The sequence below is a fragment of the Labeo rohita genome, chromosome 11 (assembly GCF_022985175.1).
Source record: "Labeo rohita strain BAU-BD-2019 chromosome 11, IGBB_LRoh.1.0, whole genome shotgun sequence".
NCBI lineage: Eukaryota > Metazoa > Chordata > Actinopteri > Cypriniformes > Cyprinidae > Labeo > Labeo rohita.
The window spans coordinates 17554450-17582253 of record NC_066879.1 but is presented as its reverse complement, the minus strand read 5'-3'; the positions used below and the strand labels follow the sequence as shown (position 1 = coordinate 17582253).

The following is a 27804-nucleotide window of genomic DNA, read 5'->3' as shown; positions in this document are numbered from 1 at the left end:
AGTTGCTGTCAACTATATAAAACTTAGTTCAATATATCTGACGATTAGTTATGTCTCTGCAGGACAGTGACGTGCCCCGTTCCGTCCTTCACCGAGCTCCTGGTCACGTCACGTAGGTTTGGGCGGACCCAGCGTTCCGTGGGGTCCATGACGACCCGTGTAGAGGAGGATAAGGGTACCGCCTAAAAACAGACGCTTTTATTGGACACACAGTGTTGCTAGGCGCTGCAGGATGTCCGTAACAGCGCATCAGCACTGGAACCGAAGCTAACTATGAACGCTATAACATAAAGAGGGAGGAATCTTTAGGGAGGTGTCGGTGCCGTATTATCCGAGATGAGGAGAGCATTGCCGCAGTGAGCAAATAATCTCATCAGCGGGCTGTGGATTTCATGTCCCTTACAGACGCTGACATTTATAAGAAGCAAGGGTACTCGGGTTTGAAGCTGCTATGTGGTTGCTTATGTCTGAGAGACCATTCATTAAAATGTTCTTTCAAGGGACAGCTGCGCACTTTATAGTTTTGTGACGGATTAAACAACGGGACAACCTCTGTCAACTACACAGCATGGTGAGTTAGATACCGATAGTAGTTTTACATTTAAAAAAAATCTTGCAAAACTATTTCATAGCTTTTAAAGTACATTTTTGGCATGCATTTCTAATGTACGGAAGCTTACCTGTACTTAAAAAAAAAAGAGTTTTTAATATATTTTTAGTTTAGTTTTGCTCTTTTAACTAATTGCATAAATATTTGATTCTAATTATTATGAGCTATTATATGTAAACGAGGAGTCTGGCAGTCGGTCCTCAAATGATGCCGAACTGCGTCAGTACAGACTGGTATTGCAGGTATGGCAAACCGTTTTAACATTTAATCATTTAAAACTAACTTGTGTCTATTCTGTTTCCAGCACCTATTGTTTGCATTATTATTAAATAGAAGCTAGTATCTTGTCTATTTGTGTTTTTAATTCTAGTAGTAACTAATATGTGACCCTGGACCACAAACCAGTCATAATGGTCAATTTTTTGAAATTGAGATTTATACAGCATTTCCATTTATGTATAGTTTGTTAGGATAGGACAATATTTAGTCGAGATACGACTATTTGAGAATTGGAATCTGAGGGTGCAAAAAAATCTAAATATTGAGAAAATCACCTTTAAATTTGTCCAAATGATGTTCTTAGCCATGCATATTACTAATCAAAAATTAAGTTTTGATATATTTACGTTTGGAAATGTACAAAATATCTTAATGGAAAAAATAAAAAAATCGATAATTTTGACCCATGCAATATTTTTGGCTATTGCTACAAATATACCCATGCTACTTAAGACTGGTTTTGTGGTCCAGGGTCCTATATATAGATAATTAGTTCTTATTACTTTGTAGAACGTACTTAATTGTTGGCAGTCACTATTTCATAACCACTATTATTGGTAACAATAATATTCCAGTTGTTACTAGTGACATTTCAAATTTTACTGGAATTTTAATGTAACTATAGAATAGCGATTTCTAATATTCTGCTGAGATTAGAGATGTTACAACAATTGAGTTATTTATTTATTTTTATGTAAATATGTACTAGTAACTAATAAATATACATTAGTAAACATGGATTTGTATTATTGGGATAGTGTTCTTGCATCTAGAAGAGGTATAAATATTAGCATGTAATGAACAAGTGCTAAATACTTCTATAATAATAATAATAATAAATTTTATTTTATATAGTGCTTTTAAAAGAAGCATCTCAAAAGTGCTTTACAAACATAGATAAAATAATGAAGTTAAAAGATGCACACACAAAAAACACAGTAAAAAAATAAAAAATACAAAGCCAGTATAATAAAAAGGAAGTAGTCGCATAAATCACATAAAAGCTACCCTAAAAAGTGAGTTTTAAGGGATGCTTTAAAAATCTTAAGGGATTCTGCATTTCTAATCTCCACAATTCCACAATTTAGGAGCCAATGAAGAGAAAGCCCGATCAGCCATAGTTTTTAGCCATTGTCAATAAATCACGAAAGTCACAGAATTTTTCCCTCCCATTGGCGCTTTTATGGAATTGAGCTATGGAACGCTTATTTGCTCTGTTTAGTAAATCTGGCCATTAGTACTTAACTCGTAACAGATACTAGTCATTATTGAAGTATGTACTAGTAATTAAACACCTAGGGACACAAAAGAGATTCTGCTTAGTTTAAGCAATAAATGTTAAAACTGCTTGCCATATTGCAGGTGCATTCATTCATTGAGGATCATGCGAACGGCTGAATGTCACAGATGAGTGTCCAGCGATTCACTGGTCATGGAAAACCTGACTGGATCCAACTCTGAGCAGCAGCCTGTGGGCTTCACAGTTCCGTCTGTCCCCTCAAAAAAGACTGTAATTTATGAAAATGGCCATGAACATCCCACTCACACGGACCCCACAGCTGCAGCACACAGAGGGGCCAGCGATCCAACCGCATATCCACTATCAGATTACAAACGTCTGGTCCGGCAAAGATTCATACGCAGAAGTTTGTGGTTCTCGGAGTCAGAGGATCAAGAATTCGAGGTTGCAGAGTGCGACATCACCAGCAGTCCCGTTAAAAGTGCACATATCGCGGTCCAGAGGAGCTTTCACGCAGATAGTCAAGTTGGACAGGGGGACGGTGTGAATGAAAACTTGACCAAAGAGCCCGAAACAAGTGAGGCTGAGGAGAAACAAGATGCTGAATCATCTGAAACATCCAGGAGTGTGGGAAAAGCTGGGAGTGATGAGAACGAGGAAGAGGCTGAAATGAAGGCAGTGTCCACCTCTCCAAGTGGACGCTTTCTTAAGTTTGATATTGAGCTTGGAAGAGGGTCCTTCAAAACGGTCTATAAGGGCCTGGACACTGAGACGTGGGTGGAGGTGGCCTGGTGTGAACTTCAGGTAAGAAAAATACAACATATTCTTAATTTTAACAAACCTTGCAATGTTTTACTTTTCAGTGACTACAAACTAGGCCTTCTCTCACACTTTTACCTTTACTTTTTCCTGTTGTTGGTCTTCCCAAATTTGTTTTTTGTGGCAAAAAAGGTGCTATATAACAACAGATTTACTTATTTGTTGGACATAGTGAATAATGACTTGTCTAAAATGCATCTTTGTAGGATATTGATTGTTTAGAAGTTAAAACTGAACTTAATGAAAGATTAAGTTTCTGTGTAGTTTGTTAAAAAAAAAAAAAAAAAAACTATATTTTTCTGATTGATCCTGTTGCCATTCAAAACGCCTGTTCATTGTACAAGTTTGCTGGGTCATCTGATACGGCCTCCTCCTTTTATCTGCACTATTGATTGTAAAATGGAGAAATTGAATCACCATGACCACATCTAGATCAGATTTCCTATGTTCAATAGTGTTTCCGTATTGTAGTCTCGAACCATTTGAGGTTCAGCTGAGTTTAACCGAGAATGCAAAGTGTTAAATTTTCATGTTATTACTTTCTAGAACATTGAAAGAGGTTGATTATGTTCATTAAGAGTAATTTTGCACATCGTAATACCTTTGTGCGGCTTACAGCTTTAACTAAATATGTATCAGAGTTAATATACAAGTACTCAAGAATCTTTGAAGTAGACATTTAAGTAGAAGTAGAAAAGCTGAAGTGGAAAGGCTAAAGGGTGTGGATGCTCTCTGTAGAGAAGCAGTGCACATCCCTGGAGGATCAGTCAGTCCCCTCTGCATCAGGGTCATGTGATAAGGTCTGGTCATGTGCGCTTACCTGCTGAAATGATGCAATAGTAAAACACCATAAAGCAGTTTCTCTGTTATGTTCTCCTATTATAACTATTTTTGAATTAATTTCAGGTTTAAACCACAAACAAGACAGTCATGTTTTACCAGATCAAATCATCTTGGAAACTTTTTGTAATATTTACATATACAACGACATTTGCACGTTATTATATAAGCCTACAACATATTTTTACTGTACACAATCAACAGAAACGTTCATTGAAAATACCTCATTGACTACTAAGATGCTTATTTTCATTTTCAGAAGACAGGATAAATTCTGTGTTCACTGTCCATGGAAGAATGACTAGGCAGTTATGCCTGTTATACATGAGGATGTTCTGTTTTTTTGTTTCTGTGTGTGAGTGGTGCTCCCAGTCAGACTATAGATGTTAACATTTTTTGTGAGTTTTGTTCTGACTTCTTGTATTTTTCTTCTTTATTCTATTTTATATTTGAGAGAGTGCTACTGTATGTATTACAGCCATCGTTTGGGGCATGCTGTTGGTTTCGAATAGGATTTATCCAGCTTTGTGAATCTTAAAATCACATGGAGGGAATTAGAAGCATATTTTGACTGCTGAGCATAGCGGCCTTAGTAAGTCGAAAATTGCTGAGGCCCCTAAATCTGCTGGAGGGAGGAAAGAGAGAAAGGAAAAGACATGAACAGGTCAGATGAGGTGAAGATGGCTGTGTACTAAGGAACATGGCTTCCCTCACATCAAGCAGTAGCATTCTCAAGACATAAAAGATATTCCTAATGGACCTTTTTATGAACAGCTGAATGCCCAAGCTGACTTATCCCTCATTTGTCTGACAGTGATGCATCAGGAGCGCACAGAATGTATGAAAAAAGCTGTCAGTGATGGAGTTTTCATTTGAGATACATCTCAGGAAAAGATCTTAGAGCCACGCCCTGGCCATAAGCAAAAAGCTCATTTCCTTTTGTCGGAGCTTCTGATTTAACACACCACTGAAAATAATCAAAGCCACAGTGTTTAATTTGTTTGTGTTTAAATGCAATTAAAAAAGCAATGAAATTTGTTATCACAGTATCGCATGTGAACTGCTTCTGCGTTTTCTCATTTGTGACCCTAGACCACAAAACCAGTCTTAAGTAGCATGGGTATATTTGTAGCCAAAAATACATTGTATGGGACAAAATTATAATTTTTTTCTATGCCAAAAATCATTAAGATAATAAGATAATGTTCCATGAAGATATTTTGTACATTTCCTACCATGAATATATCTAAACATAATTTTTCATTAGTAATATGCATTGCTAAGAACTTCATTTGGACAACTTCAAAAGGCGATTTTCTCAATATTTTGATTTTTTTTTTTACATCCTTAGAGTCCAGATTTTCAAATAGCTGTATTTCAACCAAATATTGTCCTAACAAACCATGCATCAGTGGAAAGCTTATTTATTCAGCTTTCAGATGATGTATAAACCTCATTTTCAAATGACTATGACTGATTTTGTGGTCACTCTGATAGAAACAGCCTAGGTATCTGATAGCATGCTTGGTTTGAAGTGCTTCTATACAGTAAATTGGATGGGAAATTAAGAATGGGGGAGGTCGAATGAAATATATGTCTGTGTGTGTGTCTCCGAGTTCAGGCGAGGTATTAAATGGCGCAGAGTGGGGGTGAGTCTCAGAGGTTTTATGGGGTTGCACATCGCCTGATTGTGAGGGACAGAGATGTTACAGATACTCCGTGTCAGCGTTTAGTAAATTTAGCAGCAGGAAGAGGGCAGATGCAAAGGTATTGATTTGGTCAGCTGCTTGACCATAGCTACATACCATCATGTGACCACCAATGACTCTGTAACTGTAACATTTTCAAGCCTAGTACAGTTGCTATACACACTAGTTTCAAATGGTTAGCTCACTCAGAATGAAGATTTTGTCATTAATTATTCACCCTCACGTCATTCTAAACCTCTTAGAGCTTTGTTTATCTTTGGAACACAATTACAGTTGAGGTCAAAAGTTTACATCCCCCTTTCAGAATCTGCAAAATGTTAATTGTGTTACCAAAATAAGAGGGGTCATACAAATGCATGTTATTGTTTATTTAGTACTGGCCTGAATTAGATATTTCACATAAAAGATATTTACATATAGTCCACAAGAGAGAATAATAGTTGAATTTATAAAAATGACCCCATTCAAAAGTTACATGTGCTTGATTCTTAATACTGTGTTGTTACCTTAATGATCCACAGCTTTATTTTTCCTAACAATGACTGTATGATTTTGAGATCCATCTTTTCATATACTATTAACTATTACAGAAGGTTCAAATGCTCACTGATGCTCCAGAAGAAAAAAACATGCATTAAGGTCAGGGTAAATTTAACTTGTTTTGTCTTCTGGGAAACATGTAGCTATCTTCTGTAGCCTCTGTAGGGCAGAACTAATTTTTAAAAAAAAGTATGATATTTAAGCAAAATAAGAAAAATGTACACCTCTTTATTCTGTTCAAAGATTTTCACCCCCTGGCTCTTAATGCATTGTTTTTCCTTCCTTCTGAGTGTTTAAAGCTTCTGTAACAGTTGCATATGAGTCCCTCAATTGTCCTTAATCTGAAAAGATGGATCTCAAAATCATTCAGTAATTGTTGGAAAGGGTTCAAATACACAAAAATGCTGGAAAATCTGTGGGACCTAAAAGATATTTCTGAAGAACAGCAGGCAGTTTAACTGTTCAGGACAAACAAGGGACTCATGAATAACTATCTCTAAACAAAACAAAACAAAACAAACAAAAACACAGCTGTGGATCACTCAAGTAAGAACACAGTATTAAGAATCAAGTGTATGTAAACTTTTGAACAGGGTCACATAACTTCAACTGTTTTCTCTTGTGGACTATATGTAAACATCTTTTATGTGAAATATCTTATTCAGGTCTGTACTAAATAAACAATAACATGCACTTTGTATGATCCCTGCTATTTTGGTAAAATAATTAATTAACATTTAGCAGATTCTGAAAGAGGGATGTAAACTTTTGACGTCAACTGTAAGATATTTTTGATTAAATCTGAGAGCTTTCTGACCCTGCATAAACTGCAATGCAACTACCACGTTCAAGGTCCAGAAAGGTAGTAAGGACATAGTAGCATCATAAAATTATGGTTGAACCACTGATGCCACATGGATTATTTAAACAGTGTCCTTACTACCTTTCTGGGCCTTGAATGTGGTAGTTGCGTTGCTGTCTATGTAGGGTAAGAAAGCTCTGTAATTTCATCAGAAATATCTTAATTTGTGTTCCGAAGATGAACAAAGGTTTTAGAGGTTTGGAATGACACGAGGGAGAGTAATAATGATAGAATTTACATTTTTGAGTGAACTAGCCCTTTAACCCAACTGCAAGTATCTCTCTAACATGCAGTTATGTTTTGTACCCTGAATGAAGAGATTTAAATTTCATGTAGATTCAAATCTATTTAGTTTATCAGACAAGCCCCTACACAAAATGTTAGGGTGAGTTTGTTTTAATTCTATTTTCTCCACTGTACTGCATCAAAGGGCTACAATATGTTAATCACACATTCCTCTCTTTGAGGAGCATGCATATTTTGTCTTTCATGTTGCAGCAATATGCTTTAATAACTGTAGTTTAGTTGTTTTTTTTATCTCTTGGTTGCCTTTGATCTTCTTCTTGACTTTCTTACTCATATCATGCTTGAAGATACTGTCCCCACCCCCACGACTCACATAAACACAAAAACACAATAAAACGGATATATTGTCTATCCCTAGAAAGCTATTACAGCGCATTTTTAAATCAATAATAATTGACTTGAATGTCTTCAAAATGTCTTCCACTGGTCAGTAGTTATTTCATACAACTGTCTTTTCCCTGAAAGGAGGGTAATTGAGTTTTTACAACAGTGTGGCAGTCTTTATCATTTTATGTTTATCAATCCATCTCTCTTTCCGCCTGTCTGTCTGTCTCTTTCACTGTTCTCAACCCAACCAATGCCTTTGCCATCCTAGGATCGTAAGCTGTCCAAAGCAGAACGTCAGAGGTTTAAAGAGGAGGCAGAGATGCTAAAAGGCCTTCAGCATCCAAACATTGTGCGCTTCTATGACTTCTGGGAGTCTCCTCTTAAAGGCAAGAAGTGCATTGTTTTAGTCACTGAACTGATGACGTCTGGAACACTGAAAACGTAAGTCAAATAACTTGCAGTACTTTGCGCAAACCCAGTTTTGTAATGTAACGTTGATTACATAATGACAACCATGTTTCTGTTAATACGTAGGTATCTGAAGCGATTCAAGGTGATGAAACCAAAGGTTTTACGAAGCTGGTGCAGACAGATCTTAAAAGGTCTTCACTTTCTCCATACGAGGACACCTCCCATCATCCATCGGGACCTGAAGTGTGACAACATCTTCATCACTGGTCCTACAGGCTCAGTCAAGATTGGTGATCTTGGCCTGGCCACTCTAAAGAGAGCTTCCTTTGCCAAAAGTGTAATTGGTAAGTGGACTGTAGCTTGTTATGTGAAACTGCAAACACTACATGTAGTTCTTGACTTTTTTCCTCTTCCTATTTTAGGCACTCCTGAGTTTATGGCTCCTGAGATGTATGAGGAGCACTACGATGAAGCCGTAGATGTGTATGCATTTGGCATGTGTATGCTAGAAATGGCCACATCTGAGTATCCATACTCAGAGTGCCAAAATGCAGCACAAATCTATCGCAAAGTCACTAGCGTAAGTCTGAGCAAAGTGCTCCTCACCGACCCAATACTCATATTTTTAGAATAGAATAATACTTGAGTGAGAAAAATGCATTATCTGGTCTAAAGTGGAGGTACAAAGAAAAATGTTGCCTCCGAAAAGTCTTGCTGTAAAATGTCCTTTCAGTGTCCTTTCACAAGGGGTTTCAATGAAGATGTATGTGTGTGTGTGTTGGGTTCCTTTTTAATTCACTGCACAGGGTGTGAAGCCAGCCAGTTACAGTAAGGTGACCGTGCCTGAAATAAAAGAAATCATTGGAGAGTGTATCTGCCATCGCTGGGAAGAAAGGTGAGTCCATCAGCTGAATAGTCTCCTGTCACATAACCATAAAGGTCAACAAGCCCATGCTCCTGTCAGATGTGACACATCATATGATGAGACAACCTTTTCTTGGAAAGCTGTATCTTTATTTAGCTACTATTTTTACAGTGATTTGCTTTTGCAGTTCTTTGAACCCTGCAAACGACATAAGTTCAACCTGGTTGTTAGATATGTTGGTGCACTGCTTGCATGGGTCATCAATCCAGTCAAATAACTGCTATAGTGATATCATAGCATTGTTGGTACCACCAATTTCTTAATGTCTTTATGAACCAAACTTTATCTTTTTCTACTAAAAGGTACTCCATAAAGGACTTACTAAATCATGCATTCTTTGCGGAGGACACTGGAGTAAGAGTAGAGCTGGCTGAAGAGGACGACGGCAAGAAGTCTTCCATTGCTTTAAGGCTTTGGGTTGAAGACCAGAAGAAACTTAAAGGGAAGTATAAAGACAGTGGTGCTATCGAGTTCACCTTTGACCTGGACACAGAAGTCCCAGAAACAGTTGCCCAGGAAATGGTAAACAAACATGAGTTTTTGAAATGCAACATTTGGAATATTCATAATGAATTAAAAAAGTAACAGTGACTATTAAAGAGTTGTTCAATGATTTATTCTGGCAGGTGGAGTCTGGCTTCTTTTTAGAGATTGATGTGAAGATTGTGGGTAAGTCTATCCGTGACCGTGTGTCTTTAATAAAGTGGAGACGACAGCGTAACGCATCAGGTCGTAATGGAAAGACAGAAGAGAGAAGCACCAAGACACAGAATCTCCTTCAGGTGCCCTCCACAGGGCCACCAGTTGCTGGACCACCCAGTCTTCCATCTGAACCAGAGGAACTACAGACTGAAGCAGTCAGTCTGGTCTGCAGTGCCCCAACCAGTGCGACTACAGCTACACGTGAGAGATAAATGTATAGATGAAACTGTGTTACTTAGCACTTCAAAGATATCCACACAAAAGATGGAAAGACCAGTACAAATTGTTTCTTTTTTTAAATACATTTTATAATTAGTCATTATATGAATGGGTCTGAGATTAATAACAGTATCCACAGAACCAATAAGATGTTGCTAGTAAGATATATTTCGCTTGACTATATTATGTTAATTATTTAGTTTCATTCTTTCTCTTCTATAACTTATTTAAAGGGAACCTATACGGCTTAATAATGATGCTTAATAATGATGCTAAAATAATCTCTCTTACTGAAATATGTAGTAGAAAACGAATGAAAGAATTACGTTATTTAAAAAATCCACATAGTTTTTACATATTTTGGACTTGGGGGGGGCGCCATTATGACTTAAAATGTTTGCACTCGGTTAGCTACTGGTGCTACCTGTTGCTTTTTTTTTTACCACAACACGGCTCAGAATATAAAATATTGATATGATGACCACAGCTACTGAAAGAGGTTAACAGGTGGCAGTAAATAAGTGTAGGCTTAAACCAAATCCTGTATCATCGATTTTTCCCCACAAGAAGTCTAAACGCCCCCAGATATCGAGTGAAATCTATGCTGAGAAACTCATGACGGCGTCATGACAAGCGTTGCCATGTTTACATCATGTCAGGATGGCATCTAGCATTTCTTGTCTCTGCCATTTGTAAGCTATTTCAGTAGCTGTGGTCAACTAAAATCCTCAAAGCTGTCGGGGCTAAAGTGGAGGAACAAAGATGCAGGTCATTAGGAAGTTTAATTCATCCACAGGAAAAGACTTACATTGCTTCTCTTGTTGCCCTTTGACTGAAAATTACAACCAAAAGCTGCACAATGTGGCATTGTGTCAGTATTTGTATTTTCTGAGTTGTGTTGTGGTAAAAATAGCAACACGTAGCGCCAGTAGCTCATGAAATAGTGGCGCCCCCCCATAGTCCAACTTAACTTAAATATGCACTTTGTGTCATTTGTCCCAAATAATGCAGCAGACAGCAGTGCAGGCTCAACAATGGTTACAGGCACTTCGGGCAACCAAGACAGCACCTCCCTCTCTGAGTCCATTTCCACTGCCCAAAGGGTCTTAAGCCCTCCAGCACAGCATCTGGCTCAGTTGCCAGAAAGTGCCCAACAGCCATCTACTGCACACCTGCCCCTGGGAACTCAACAACAGTCTGCTCTACAAATGCCCCAAGGTGTCCCACAACAAACTATAGGTCAATTACTCCACGGGACTCAGCAACAACCTAGTCCTCAACAACCCCAAGGAGCCCAACAACAGCCTAGTGCTCCCCTGCACCAGGCTGTACAAGCACAGGCCCACGGTTTGGTGCCACAAGCACCCCAGCAACAACCCACCGTTCAGTTGCACCAGCAATATCAACAGTCAACTCATCAGCTACATCAAGGGGCTTTTCAACAATCTTCGGTACACCTGCATCAGAGCGCCTACCAGCAATCACCTGTAAGTTTGTAACTAAATTCTCTTTATCATTGGAGTTGAGCTTTACTTTGTAGAAAAACTCTAAGACAGTGGTGCCCAAACTTGGAGGGCAGGTATCCTGCAGAGTTTAGCTCCAACCCCACTTACTAGACATCCTAGAATCTTCCTGAAAGTTGGAGCTAAACTCTGCAGGAGTCCCTCCAGGACTGAGTTTGGACGCCCCTGCTCTAAAACCACCATTTTTATTCCCGATCTTTTCTTCCCTTAGCACTGAGTTTTTTTTGTTATGATGACTGTATAAATTTAAAAAATGTCTTGCAGCGACATGGCAGTATTTCTGGTGACTCCCAGAGACCTTTGATATTCTCCGATAACTTGACGGCGACCAGGCGTTGCAGCACTTCATTTCTCGACATATTACAGAGGAGAACTGACCTACAGAATTTGTTAGAGTGCCTGCATCATCAGGCTTATAGCTGTCCCAGACCTGAAGCAAGTTCTAGGGATGAAATGGATCAGTCGCTGTCTACAAGTGCCTTCATAGGGTCTTCATCATTCACAAATGATGATCAGGCACCAAATAATGTTTCTGAAGACACTGGAACCTGTAAATATAGTTCAGAGCAGGTGAAAATAAATTCTCAGTCATTCAGTAGAAGGAACTCTGATGTCTATCCACGTTACTGCCAAGCTTGCATGGCACTGTTGCAAGCTGCAAGGCCAGGGGGTCGAGGGGGTCAAGGGTCTCTCGGTCATGCCTCTTCACCCTCTTCCTCCTCTATCCACCAAAACATGCCATCCCTTTCCCTATTGAAACCATCATTCCCATCTAATCTGGCTCATCAAGACTCCAACTCACCAATTTATAAGACCCCACAGTCTCCAAATATATCTACACTGCCTCCAAAGCAAGTTTCTGTTCTTAAGAACATGCCAAGTTCAATACCAGTTCAAGTCACCCCACCTTCTCCAGTGCATAAAAGCCATTCTCCTGCACAGATTCCTGTCACAACTCTTCCTAACAGCATGTCAACTCTAAGTCATTCCACTGTGTTTACTCCTGTCTATGTATCTATACCTTCACCGGTCCACACATCTTCTAGGCACATGTCCATGTCATCACCAGTTGATCCACCATCCCCACTCAGGTCATCCTCTCCAGTGTCACCCATCTCCTCAATTGGTCCACATTCTCCTAGTTTGGGAGACAGCTCAGATTTGTCTCACCTCCATCGCTGTCTACATCACATCATCAATCGGCGTACCAGTTCCCCTGTGCTGATTGACAAGGCACAGCCTGGAGATGCCCACGGTGATGCTAGAGTTAACAGGTTCCTTGTACCTCAGGTCCAAAGCGTAAGCTCTTTGTGCGTACCACTATCCCATCAGGAAACAGGGTCTTTTTCTGTGCAGGACAGTGAAGCTGGAGCAGGTTTTGTGGTAGGTGAAAAATAAAACATACTAGCTATGATCCCAGCACTTCTGGCTTACCCATATTTTGAAAAATGCTGCTTTCATATGCATTTAGATATTGCTTCCGAATGCCAATCGCTCATAGTTGTATTCCTATGTTGCATTCAAGAGGAAATTATCACTTTGTTTTTGGAACTAAACAGAATAAATTTTCTCTAATCACTGCTATTCCTAAAAGAATAAGAAATGGGGCTGTCTTCAGGGGAATGTTAAGTCCTTTTGAAGGGCACAGTCTTTTAAAAGACTGCTGGAGGAAGGCACAGCAAGCTGACTGAACAATAAATGACTGCTACTGCAACACTGCAAATTATCCCTGTCACCCTGTACGTGGTCTCTTTTAGAGCAACATCCCCTGCGTGTAGAGCAAATCACTGCTCTGATGTTTGATATCATACATTTACTTTTTTTGTTCCCTGTCAGTAGCTGATAATTTACCTGTCACATCAAACCATGTGCTGTTAGACTTGCCATCTTACTAATATCTGGAAGAACTGCTATTGCCTGTGAAATGCTTAATTGCAAATGTTCCTATATTAAGATTTGTGTTCGCAAATGTGTTTTTCAGCCTTCCGCACAATTGGTTCCATCTAAGACCGTCTCTGCTCCAGCGACTCCTGTACCACATGCTCGTCCCCAGAGCATTCCTGCCTCTGCCCTCATAGCACAGCAAAACCAGACAACTGTACCACTAGCACAGGAGGTAAGGCTGCTGTAGGTTTCACCTCCATTAAATGAGGATGGATGCATTCCTGTGTGTTAGCAAAGTCATAGTTTAATAGTTTAATTTAGATTTTTGTTCTTCCTTGTGTTTGTATTTCTCTCAGTTTCATCTCTATTTCCATCCTGAAGCTTTCCCGCCTCAGGTAGACTCAATCTGTATGAACATCCTCACAGTCTGTCTTTAAATGTTCTGGAAAATTTTGGAATTCTGTTTCAGCCATGCCATGAATTTAGCAGATTTTTGAAAGTCCACTAAACAATGATATCCAGCGTAATCCGTGCGAATGGTTGAGTTATTAGTTTATTTTTAATATCATTCTTTATTTCTCTTTTTTCTCTCTTTGTCTTTCCCAGATTTTATCAACATTTCAGCCCCTAGTGCAAACATCTTCAGATGCTCAGTCCATTCCACCACATTTGTTACAGTCAGTTTCGTCAATGCTCAGCACCGCTTCCGTTCCTCCACAACCACAGCTAAATGTTCAGACGCCGCTTCTCCAGCCTCTACAAATTGCCACACAGGTCAGCTCATGAAACCTGTAACTAGTCCTATGTGTGCAACCCCTTTTCTCAGATTCCAGAACAAGTAAATTCTTTAGCAAGGGTGAAATTTATTCAACCTTCGATGGTAGAAGTAGAGGGATTTTCTTAATTCAACATGCAGATATGTAGCTTTCTAGCTTCTACCTCTGGCTGTTTACAGTTTTTTATCTTGCTCTTTATTCTTTAGTTTCCTTCGGCATATCCTCTATTGCCAGAAGGGGGCACTTCTGCAGGGACAGAGTCAATACCGTTCTCCTCAGTCTCTTACTCTTCTCCCTACCCCACAAATGTTCCTCCCGTATCTTCCCCCCTACTACTCACCAAGCCCTATCACTGCTCCTCTTCCCATACTACCAATGCAGAACGTACCTTGCATGCTAGGAACAGGCACACCTGTGTCCACCCCTCTGAATGTACCTACCCCTGTACCTCTCCTGGCTATGGCCCTGTCCCCACCAATGCTTCCTTCTGAGGAACATCTGCAGCAGATGTACTCCCCAGTTCCACCACCAGAAGGTGCCTTTTTCCACTCTCAGCCCAAACCAACACAGCCCTCCCTTCCCCTCCCTAATCCAACCTCCCTCCTCCAGCAAGACCCATCTATTCCTGAATCTTTTACTGAGGTAAATGATGTGGTTTCTTTCCTGCTTTGTGCAAGGACTGTTTTTCGCATGGGGAATGTGTATAATTTCTATGATCACACAAGTGTTAAAGAACAGTAATTACTTTGAGAGGGACAGCAGAATGGTAGTACATTAATCAGGGATCGGTGCAGTAGTGCCTTGTCATAGCAACCAATGATGCAGGATAATTTATATTATTCTGTGTGCCTTACAATTGAGGTCAAGACTCCTGTTGCACAGTGAAACACAACAATGTTTTTTTTAACAGGAGTACCCTCGACATGAGGCTCACACTATTATGTCGCAGATCCAGTCTCCTCCGCAGGACAGGCAGTCAGAGCCAAAGTTTACCCCTGTCCAAGTCCTACCTGAGAACGTGGAGCCTCCTCTGCAGCCTGCTGGCATACAGACAGTATATGCTGTTCCTGAGAGTACTGGCATGCCCAGTACAACTCAGCAAATGGCAGACACTGCTTCAATGCCTATTGCTCCTGCTCCAGAGCCCAGCCCATTTCAACCCAGCACTGAGGTAGCAGTAGGCATAACGCCTCCTTTATCTGACTATAATATGCATTCTTAAAACCAAGTAATAATTGTGTTTTCCTTACAGGCGCCTGTATCTATTCCATTCCATAGTTATGTATACGACAGGTAGGTAGATGTTGTTATTCCCTTATTCCTATTGTCTGATTGAATTCAAACATTATGCAATTCTTTATTTACAGTGGGTGTGTATAACCTACTTACAGTGGCAGATACCACCCAATGCAGTAAAACAATATAACAATAATCTCCTAGCATTTTTTTAGATTATTCTGTCTTGTCTGTTTAGCCTAAACCAAGATGCAGGATCTGGTAAAGAAATGAGTGACAGCTATGAGGGACCCATTGGTGGAGGAAAGGGTGATGGCAAACCCAGAAAGCACCACCGCAAATCAGCTCGCACACGCTCACGCCAGGAAAAAATTAACAAGCCAAAGCTAAGCATGCTAAATGTGAGGATAAATCTTGTAGTCTTTTTAAGTATAACTGTTTTTTGCAATTACTAACATGTTGTTTACTTCCAGGTTAGTAATACAGGTGACAAGATGGTGGAATGCCAGCTGGAGACACACAATCATAAAATGGTGACTTTCAAATTTGACCTAGATGGAGACGCACCTGAAGAAATAGCCACTTATATGGTGAGATTAAGGTTCTGCACTGACTTTCAGAGCATTACGAAGCAATATTGTGCCCCCTTGACATCCAAGATGTTCATGTCTTTCTTCAGTCAAAAAGAAATTAAGGTAAATTTAGAAATTAAAAAAACATTTCAGGATTTTTCTCAATATAGTGGACTTCAGCGGGGACCAATGGGTTGAAGGTCCAAACTGCAGTTTCAAAGGGCTCTACACAATCCCAGCTGAGGAATAAGGGTTTCCTCTAGCAAAACAATTGGTCATTTTCTAAAAAGAAATAAACATGTATATACTTTATAACCACAAATGCTCATCATGCACTAGCTCAACTTCACGCGTTATGTAGTCACGTTGGAGAAGTCAAGCGTGACATAGGTGGAAGTACTGACCAAGTGTTAACAAAGCGAACGTGCAAAGAAAGTCAAATGTCCTTTGCAAAAAAGGTAAAATAGCGATGTTGTTGAAGAGGAATTTCTCCAGTGAAGCTGTAGAAGACAATGAGATGGAGTTTTTCCACCCTACCCTACCTTTTTGAACCGGAGTACACAGATGAAGATGACTGATCGTTACACTAGATAAGACCAATATTTCTTGGCTGTGATTGTGTAAAGCCCTTTAAAAACTGCAAATTGGACCTTCATCCCTTTGTCCCTTATTGAGGAATGTTTTCCTCAAAAACCTTAATTTCTTTTCGAGTGAAGAAGGAAAGTCATGAACATCTTGGATGATACGGGAGTGAGTAAATTATCAGGAAATTTTAATTTAGGAGTGAACTAATCCTTTAAGCCTAAAGCCGTTTCATCCTATTACCATTTTTCATAGTTTCTATTCTGTGCAGCTTTGTAGATTGTTTTTCTCATTTGTGTATCAGGTGGAAAATGGTTTCATTCTACCAATAGAAAAGGAGATTTTCATAGATCAACTTAAGGATATTGTCGACAAGGCAGAGGACATTCTAAGCGAAGACATGGATGGAGAGAAGACATCAGAACATGGGACAAGTCAATTGCAAGGACAAACTCCTAGAGAACAAGGAGGAGAGGTAATACAAGGAGTCAGTTAAAGATTGAGATCTGTAATGTGTGGGGGAAAAATCACTAAATTCACTAAAATGACTAAATTGAATGACACTAACAGCCTCCTGCAACTCTCCAGGGAATTAAAGGACAGCAACCTGGAGCCCCCCAGCCAGTTTATCAGCAAAATGGTAAAATTTTCCACCTGTAATCTAAAAAATGTCACCAAATGTTTCCTGAATAATGAATGTATCAATGTTTATACAGTTATTATGAATTCTTGTCCTGTGCTCAGTTCTGCACACGGGTAAGAGGTGGTTCATCATCTGCCCTGTGGAAGAAGCTCCTGCTGCCTGTCAGGATGTATCGTCAGATGGAGGTCCATCCACTCAATCTCCATCCACAACGACAATAACTGATACGACAGCTCAGCCTGGTGAGAGTGCATCAGCCCAGCCACCAGAACCTAGCACAGGATCTGCTTCTGCATCAATGGGTAATGTCATGTTATTACATTGCGTAGTTGCATCACGATTGCATCGGCACACCCCCTACACCTAACAAAAAGAGTTTTCTTTCATTCCACAGATTCAGAAGCCTGTGCCACAGCGCCTCCATCTGGAGGAAGTGATCCTTACGGGGTTTGGAGCCCCTTATCTATGACCACTACTGATCCTCTGTCTTTGACTGCTCTTTCCCAAGCTCCCCCTGCCCCGCAAGCCGCTGCGATGCCAGTGCAGCCTGTTTCCCATCCAGAGGACGTGCCACAGGTCAGTGTGCAACAATCCCAGCCATGCATGGATCCTCAAAGCTCTCTTTTTGTGGACGAGACCCAAAGTGGCAGATTAGGCGCAGTTTCCCCCATGCACACCGCTCAGCAGATGGCTGAAATGGCATGTGCTGTCTCCATGGTGGAGGATGTGCCCTGCTGCCCCTTGGTCATGCCACTGTCCCTTGAAGTGAGCAGCGGGACTCAGAGGTCATCTTCTGTGATGCCACCACCATTACAAGACACTACGTCTGCTCGTGAACAACTCCACTCCATTACATCGAGTCGAGCAGAACGTACACAGCAGCCTGTGGTGCTGCAGCAGCCTGTGTCGACTGTGAGTGGAACTAAGCCACCGTCCCTGCCTCAAAGTCCCGCTCCTTCACAGCACCACTTTGTCCCTAGTGAATCAGATGGAGAGGGCCGTACCAGAGGAGGGTTTGTAGACAGCACTATCAAGACTCTGGACGAGAAACTGAGGAATTTGCTGTATCAAGAGTATGCTCCCATGTACCCATCGGGAAGTGCTGCTGAAACTCCAGGATCTGGCACAGAGTATATACAATCCCCACCTGGACCAGAGAGTGCAGTGGGAGGGTCAGGAACCAGCACACCTAGTCTTATGGGAGAGGGACGATTCAGAGCAGGAGAGCAGCTGGTAAGTTGTGAGGCATGGATACCCAAGTACTTACATTTTTGTATGTACTCATCTATCACCAGTAGCTATTCCCTTGTTTTCAGCATTGTGTTTTCAGGATTGTGATTGATGAATCACCACCTAAAACATTTGCTTTTTGTCATTCAGCCACAGATTCCAGAACGTGTGGATAGTTTAAGTGCTCTCAGTGACTCTGCAGTTGGAGGCAAGACGATATTTCAATCTCTTTTTTCTTTTCTCATGAGAAATGCTCTTCAAGAAACATTTATCATTTACAAACAATAAGAAAATTAAAGCCATCTTTCTCCACAGTTACTGTGTCAAGGAGACATGTGATGCCACACTCTACCTCTTGCTCTGGATCTAGAAGTCGATATAAGGTATTTCATGTACAGCATGCTTCTAATTTCTAGCTTTTAGTTGGCAGCCATATCACCCTGTAGCCCAAGACTGGTCGCCCACTGGTTGCCACTTCTTGTACCAAATGTTTAATTTTAAATGATAAGATAATGGTTGTGTATTAAAAGGACAGTTCAACCCAAAAGGAAAATTCTGTCATTAATTACTCACCCTTGAGTCGCTGCAAACCCGTAAGATCTATGTTCATGTTTGAAACACAAATTAACATAATTTGTATGTAATCCAAGAACTTTGAACCCTTCATAGACATCAACGCAACTAAAATGTTCAAGGCCCAGAAAGGTAGTAAGGACATCGTTAAATCGTTAAACCACTGATGTCACATGGACTATTTTAACAATATATTTTATACTTTTTTGGGCCTTGAGCATGGTAGTTGTGTTGGTGTCTATGCAGGGTCAGAAAGCTCTCGGATTTCATCAGAAATATCTTAATTTGTGTTTAGAAGATGAACGAAGCTGTTACAGGTTTGGAACAACATGAGGGTGAGTAATTAGTGACAGAATTTTCATTTTTGGGTGAACTATCCCTTTAATGTAATATGTGAAATATTATTGTCATATTAGTATTTCGTCTCTTTATTTTGATTTCAATTCTTTGGATTAGATGGTGCCTAGCTCCACTGACATCCTGTCAGGTCAAGGTCGAAAGCAGCGTAGCCTGAGCAGCACTGCATCTCCAGCACACCCTGGTGGCTTTTTGGGAGAATGTGCCATGTATGAAGAGCCGACTGTTTCGGCTACTACTGTCGGCAGATTCTCAGTGGTCAGCACAGAAGACGAGGTCACGCGCAGAAAACACAGCAGCAGATATTCTGCCCCACCTGACTTCTATCTGGACGCCCCACCTCCTCTGACAAAACGAGGCTCGCTGCCAAGGGCACAGACCTCAGTCTCAGCGGATGTCACCGTTCACACCCGTTTCATGTCTTCTGACTCTGGGGCCGAGAGCAGCCCTGCCAAAATGGCACCCACAACCCCATCCCGCCACGGTAGGTCAGAAAGGAGAGGAAGTGACCTCATGAAAAGAGCGGTGGCTTTTCTTAAGCGTTCCGGCCGCAGTAGTAGTGTGCAAAGCTCTGATTCGCCAAGCAGAAAAGGAGGGGTGTACGGATCCTATGTCAGCAGTGACAATGACTCGGAGATGGAGGACTCAGATATAAAGAAGGAGCTTCATAGACTAAGAGAAAAGTGAGTTTGTCATGTCTACATGTGAAAGATAGTAATCAGAGCAATAATTAGGTACTCACCACTGCTTGATTATCTTTATACAGGCATATGAAGGAAATAACCGAATTGGAGGCCCACCACCGAGAAGAGATTGAGCTTCTCTACATCAGATTAGGGAAACCACCTCCTCCAGGTCTTTCTATCCCTCCCACAGCGCCCCCTGCTGGACGCAAGCGCAGGACCAGCAGACACAAGCTAAAAGCTGGCAAACTGCTCAGTCCTCTAGTACAACAGCTGAGAAATGTTGCCTCTAAAACTAGTGACAGCAGCAAACCTAGTGATTTAACAAAATCAGGTTAGTTGGAGAGTCACATTCGTATATAAGGCATCTAGTATCTTAGCATTTAGAATCTACCCTAGAGCATCTTAACATGTGATTTTCTTCTTTCAGCTGAGCCTGTCCCAAGCTTAAATGGGTCTCCTGCTAGGGCTTCCAACTTGTCCGATGGCAAGGCTTATTCTGGGACTGGGACTTTACCTTGTTCTGTGTCTGTTCCGGTTCAGACCCAACAGCCCTGTTCTCTCAAAGGATCTCTCTCCTCCGACAACATCTACTCTGGTCTCCAGGGAGAAGGACTTGGGCCACGCAGCCAGCCTGGCCAAGGTGACTTTGATTCTGCTGTCCCAGCATGCACCTTTAGAGAAAAGTCCTTATGTCAGTAAAATAAATAGTCTGGCTTTGTAGCAGACATTGAATGATTGATTTGAGAAGATTATCCAGTTAATATCAGTTGATCACCCACCTGCAAAAAAATAAAAATATCAGATGAAATTGGCATTTAAATTAAAACCTTATGAAATTTTAAACATGTAAAGTATTCTATGAAAACCTTTTTCTGTAAGTCTTTTACATATAATTCCCAAATTTAAGTCCCAAATTAAATTCTTTTACATGGAGGTTTGGCATTAACAAGTTAAATTATAGCCAGATTTATTTTTATGAATGCATTAAAAGTAATTTTTCGACACTGGATGAGGTAGTGGATCTTACTCTTTTTCTCACCTCTGTACTTCTGTCCACAGGCTGGCCTCCTTCTCCCCAGGCGTCTGCGCAGGTCACCTATAAATCCAGTAGTAAACCACGCGCTAGATTCCTCAGTGGGCCTGTTTCTCTGTCCATCTGTTTGTATCTCTCTCCTTTCCGCCATTCTCCATGTCATACGTTGGAGCCCCTGCTATCTTTCTCCCACTTTCTTCTTCACTTTATTCAATTATCTTTCTGCTTATCGGTATTTGTGCTTCATCTTTGATCATCCTATGTGTCCTTCTTGTGTTTTTTGATTCTTTCTATGCTCTGATTGTCCTTACGTAATTTAGTGTTTTAATGAGTTGTCTGTTTTTGTTGGCAATGCGGTTATGCTTAAGATACTTTTTAGCTGAGCTTCACTTTAATCATCCTCACCTCCATTTCAGTGTTTTAACATTTTGACTTGTAATCACTTACCTCTAATGCAGTTTTTTTGCTGTTGTAACTTTAAAAAATTTAAATGATATGTTGCATCTATATGTGTGCCTCTTTGTGCAGTAATTTTCTACGGAAAACTAACTTTAACTTTTCTTTTTGTAGGGTCAACACTTAAACGCCTGTGTCTGGGTAAAGAACGTGGCAGCAGTAAGTATTGTCCTTTCTCAATTTCTTTACTTTAGACTTTAAATATATACAATTTGCCTAAGCTGAAACTCCAGGTGTTAGCTGTGATGTTAAAAACATCATTTCAGTGTGTGCACATAATATTGTGACCACCATAATAGCATTAGCTTAAAGCATATTTGATAAGCAAGTTTATGAATGCAAATGCTTCTAACTACACAAGTTAAATATCTTGGAGAGCTGCAATGCGAAATATGTCGGCCCACAGTTTATAACTTACCTCAAACATCAAAAGGGCCGATATAGCTCTCTTTCACTCCCTTGATTGCAATAAACAAGAATTTGCCTTGATACTTGCCTTGTTTTAGGCCCTGTTGACATACGTACAACATTTAGTTTTAGAGCAGTATTAAGTCTAATTATAGTTAAAAGGATTAATTCACTTCCAGAACAAAAATTCATGATAATTTACTATCCCCCATGTCATCCTAGATGTTCATGTCTTTTTTTCTTCAGTCACAAAGAAGTTTTTTTTTTAGGAAAATATTCCAGGATTTTTCTCCATATAGTGGAGTTCTATGGTGTGAAGGTCCAAATTGCAGTTTCAATGCAGCTTCAAAGGGCTCTGCATGATCCTAGCCAAAGAATAAGGGTCTTATCTAGCAAAATAATCGGTCATTTAAATAAAAAGAAAGAAACATATGTACTTTTTAACCACAAATGTTCATCTTTCACTAGCTCTGTGATGTGCGTCTTCATGCACTACGTAATCACGCTGGAAAGGTCACGCACAGTTAGTTCTTCATCTGTGTACTTCAAAATAGTAGGGTAGGTGCATTTTAATTTCTTTGCACGTTTGCTTTGTAAACACTGGGTCAGTACTTCCACCTCTGTCACCATTTCAACTTGAGGTCGGGTTGGTGCAAGAGTTGAAAGGTATATACATTTTTATTGTTTTAAGAACATGACAGATAGTTTTGCTAGACAAGACCCTTATTCTTTGGCTGGGATCGTGTAGAGCCCTTTGAAGCTGCATTGAAACTGCAGTTTGGACCTTCCAACCTTGGACACCACAGAAGTCCACAATATGGAGAAAAATCTTGGAAAATTTTCCTTGAAAAACATAATTTCTTTCCGACAGAAGAAAGAAAGACATCAACATCTCAGATGGCATAGGTGTAATTAAGTTATCAGGACATTTTTATTCTGGAAGTGAACTTATTTAATATTATCAAAGACAATGTGGATTGTATTTCATGTTTTTTGATATTCAAACATCTCAAATTGACTTGTTTCATAGGATCTGGAACACCTTCAGCTGCCTCTAATCCGTCCCCAATGCCTCCCGGATCCACTCCCCCTCCTCACCAGCCAATTGGTCTCGCCCAAGCACAGACTAACAACAGCAACAACAAGACGGATGCTTTCACACAGCAGCTTCATAGACAGGTGGATAACTGGGCAAAAGGGGTGAGGGCCCCTTCACGCTCACGCTCCCTCAGTCTAAGACCACAGCAACTGACCAGATCCAGGATCTGGAGCGCTATAGAGGTGACGTTATTAAAAATACTTCCCTACCAAATATTCATACAAAAAGTTTTAATATTCCTTTAAATTGTGATGATGATTTTAGGGCTGTCACTAAAGATTATTTTGATAATTGAGTAATCGTCGATTAATCTGATGATTAATCGAGTACTTGGATAATTATAATTAATTTCTGAGATAAAAATAGACCTAAGCAATTAATAGACTTTAAAATGACACAAAATACATATGTATAGCAATGAGGCAATAATAATTACTTTAATAATGTATTATTAACAATAGAACTAATGTACATTATCCATTATAACAAATTACTTCAAAAACTTGCTAATTTAGGTTTAAAAATGATGAAAATTCACATTATAAATTAAATACGTACTGTACAATACTGTACAAAAAATAATTGTATTTTTAATACTACCTTTTTATTTTAAAACAGTATTACTACACTTTGTTATTTAAAAACAAAAAAATAAATAAATAAAGTCCAATGACATTATTGACAATATTAGTCATTTATTTTTTTATTTATATTTAATGGGTCACAGTATGGGTAGTGTGAGGACCAAATTAAATCTCCAGGTACTCTTATGACAACCAAGCTAAAAAAACCTTTGTGCACCCCTGTTTATAAATGATTTACCTTATAAATCTGATTAAATGGTGCACATTGTTCCCAGATGAACGTTATAAGCAACTCAGACTCACAGCAATATGCAGAGATGGAGTTTGAGACGGTCCTCACATGTAAATGATTGCTGTTTGTGTGGAGCAGCATTTACTATGAATAGTAAACAGTAACTTTGCAATGCATGTACGCTGCATTGCATATATTTCATAAAATCATAGCATTTGTGAATTCATAATAGCATTATGCTTTATTATGATTTTAAATGGGTTTAATATATCATGCAGCCTTGGAAAACAGTCTAATGCATTTATTTATTTAATCCAATTTGGAAAGCGCTATATGCGGTAATTTGGCGATTACTCGACATGGGCAAATTGCAGTCGAATTTTTTTTAAATCGAGTACTCAAATCGAATGGAATCGTGACAGATGCCCTAGATTATTTTATGTCTCCTTTATACTCATGCTAAAAGTTTGGTGCTAACAGCATTCTCTGATGTCTATTTTAGGTTCCAGGTTCAATAGAAAGATTGAATGCTTCCCAGCTGCATCTTTCATGGCCACGGATTGATTTCCATTCCTCTGTAATGGCGACTGACACTTCACAAATACTCCAGCGCAGTTTTATGGTGCCTGGTAACCCTTATGGAAAGATGTTGACCACCCCACACTTAGACCACTGGACGGCAATGAGTGCCACTCCTAACCAAGAAGTCTTTGCTTTCTCTGCTGTGCACTTGCCCTCATGGACAGCACCTTCTTCCCCCAGCGAGGTTCCTAGTTCTAGAAATAGGACCATGTAGCTTTACCATCACTGTACTTACAATTCTTACTCTGTCGCCAAAAATACTTTAGAGTTTCTTTAGAGTGCAGGTTAGGCCTGTTAGTGTGCAATTCTATCTGTTGCAGTTGCTAGCATGTAGTTGCTTACAGTGTAGTAATATCACATGAACATGTAAATATTCAAACCAACAATGTAGACATATCATCTCAGTATTATTGTACATATTCATATAGCCTATGTAGAATAACTGAATTTTAGCATAGGCGTATGTACAGAATGTATATTTTTCATCGAAATCTATTTAGCTTGCTTGTGTTTGTGCAGAATCACCTTGAACTGTACACATATGTAAATGCTATAAGGTACAGTAATATGCCCTTAAATTTGTGTATAGACACTGTTTATACTTCTGTAAATATAAGCTCTGTCTGCATATGTGCTTAAACTGGACAACTGAATGAAAGACCGAGGTTTAGGTCAAACAGTGTTTTGGAGTTTGAAGCGATGATCACGATCATGACATCACTGTGAATTTTTCACCGCGTCCCACAGCGTTCACTAATTTCGCACTAGTCTCAAAACACATTATCGCATGCTAGAAAAGTAACTACAAAAATTGCACTGAGAAACGAGAGACTGTACGTTCCAGGTGAACAAGCCTGCAGGAGTGCCTTGAACAGCAGCTTAAGACTGTGCTACGTACATTACCAGCCAGTGTACCGAGAGTAATGGTGACTGCTATTAATTTTCTGTTATTAAGCATAATACTTATGAACTAAATATGAACTACATATGAACTAAATTCATGTTTTTTTTTTCCCACCTCTCCTTTATGGATGTTTATAAAATGCATTTCGACACCTACTGATGGTATAATTCAGTTATGAGTGACATTTTGTTTTGAAGGTGTGTGCATTCATTTTGTCATTTTCTACATCATCCAATACTGTAAAACAAATATCACATTGACCTAAAGCAAAAAGGAGAGCAAGATTTGTTTTCAAAGTTGTAATGACAAATTTTACAATAATGAAAAGATGAGCTGAATGATCTCTGCTGGTGTGGTCATGTTTGCAGTTACAGCACAGTCTCATAGCACAATGCCATCATTTAGATCTCAATGCTACTGTTTTTATTAATAATGATAACACTGGAGTTTCCTGGTGGAGCACCAGAGAGTGTTGACACAGACTGATGCTTTGCAACTTACAGTATAAAAGACCATGTCTACCCTAAACTAACTATTAACAACTAAATTTGGGTTTTGAAATATGGTATTAGTAAACAAACATCTGTAGATGTTTTCTTATTCTCTAACTTATAGTTCTGGCAAGTTCTATGTTATTATAAAATAAAATATATGTTTAAACACACAAATGTGGAATGCAACAGGATGAGGATGACTTTTAATGAACCTCTTTTTCAAACGGCATTATATATTTAGACATAAGTGACATTAGATCTAATCTTGCACTAAGCAGAAGTATAGACAGGTTATTATTTTTTGTCATGGTTAATGGTGCTATAATGTATGGGAGTCTTTACCTCTCTTATGATACAGCAAATCTTGTTTCAGTTTATTTTCTATTATTTTTGTATTTCACCAATGCAGAAGATTAATCAGATATACTGAAATAATATTACATGGGCTATTAATATTTGGGTCATAAAACATGATGGCGTTTGATTTAGCTAGCTTTTTTTAATTGCATTAAGCAAATAAGACTGGACTATAACAGTGCTTGCATTATTACTAAGCTTGTTTACTTTCTGTACGGCTATATAGACTGAAATATGAGGCGGCCTGTCTTAAATCTGAGCCACTTGACGTTTATCTTCAGAAAAAGTTCATTAGCCTACGCTACGTTACAATCTTCGAAAGAAATGCATTTGGTTACACATTTTCAGAAATGTCTGCTTTGTACAAACAAATAAATAATAGGCAATGTGAAGATGTAATGCTTCATATCATGAGAAAAAGTATTGCAGAACTTTTCCATACCACTATTTCGAAAGATTAAAGGTACAATCAGCATTTGCAGTGACTGGTCATTTTTTGTGTTTGTGCAAATGCTTTAGTAGCTCATAAGGTACTAAGTAATGGCGCTTAACATGTTACTTTTAAAACTACTTTAGAGTACAACAACAGCACATTTACCTTACTTAACCTTTTATACATTTTTTCATATATAGAGTATATGTAGTTTTATGTATGTTTTCCATGATTGGAATTTTACTTTACTTTTACTTTAAAGTGATGGCACTCGGTGAATATTTAACAATATTCAGCAAAGAAATTTAATCATTGAGTGTTCACCTTATTTTTCCCATAACAGTGGGCCATTTGTAAATTGGGTCTGGCTATTTTTAGCTGTACAAAACAGCTTGTTTTGCTGCTTGATATTGCAAATTGGTGTCGTACCATATTATTTTAACCTTAATTATGAACACACTTGACAGCAAGTCCGCACTGCAACTGTAATATCTATATCTTAGGCAGACGTCAGAAGATGCTTTTGCTAAACTAAAGGCATTTAAGGTACTTTAGTTTAAAAACCTGTAATATTGAGTTAATACATATTAAAAACCCAAACAATCACATTCTTACCTGTTAAAATTTACTCAGTTTGTGCAGGAACCAGATGCTGCAATGTTGTTGCATCTTCAAAAACTCACTGATGGTTTATTGTGAGTGACAACAAAATCGTTCCAAGATGGCGGACACGTCGAATTATTACTAGACAGAAAGAGAGACAGATACTGTCATATCTGTAACATTACTGCATCAAAACATTGCTTAATACTTAATCGTTTTCCATAAAGAGATCGAGAAAAATGGAGACAATAAAAATACTGTGACTGTGATTCATTTACTCCTCAAGCCTGAGTTTGGACAAAAACTTTTGAACTCACCAAATCAATTTTTAATAAAGAAGATTTCGACCAAATGTACATCACATGAGGTAAGTATCAGCCTGTGATTCACTACAGAAAGTATGGAATAATATTAAAATATTTAAGATATTTTTAGTCAGACATCACAGTTCCCGCTCTTTCTTCCTACGAATATTAATAGCGCCACTGTTACACAAAATAATAAAAGACCCATTTTTATAATTATGCAGTTTTTTTAATTGACGTCACTTCTTCAAAACGTGTGAAGGAGCTGGTATCTTACGTGTTAACTTACACATTTATTTATTTAGTAATCTGTTTCTATCTAGTATTATTATAAAGTTGGATACTTATTACATATGATTAACATTTGTTATACTATTTGTTATATTTCTTTTGTATTCCTTTGTTTTACATGTTTGCATGGTCTGAGTTCTACCATATAAGGGCATTTTTAAGTGGGCAGTGT

General features: G+C 39.1%; 1 protein-coding gene across 1 annotated transcript; it reads left to right on the top strand.

The window, feature by feature from the left end:
* The first annotated feature begins 105 nt into the window (after positions 1–105).
* Positions 106–26477, top strand: wnk2 (WNK lysine deficient protein kinase 2). The gene is given in 32 exon segments (XM_051122864.1): positions 106–571; positions 2252–2933; positions 7801–7973; positions 8067–8287; positions 8366–8523; positions 8750–8838; positions 9171–9390; positions 9495–9771; positions 10801–11276; positions 11577–12695; positions 13294–13428; positions 13553–13591; positions 13803–13970; positions 14179–14298; positions 14300–14614; positions 14883–15143; positions 15225–15265; positions 15447–15609; positions 15682–15798; positions 16667–16837; positions 16933–17002; positions 17107–17307; positions 17400–18238; positions 18386–18443; positions 18551–18618; positions 19265–19848; positions 19932–20182; positions 20279–20491; positions 20911–21009; positions 21455–21499; positions 22779–23029; positions 24166–26477. Coding segments are annotated over 31 exon segments (7848 nt in total). The 5' UTR covers positions 106–571; positions 2252–2321; the 3' UTR covers positions 24460–26477.
* The last annotated feature ends 1327 nt before the right edge of the window (positions 26478–27804 follow it).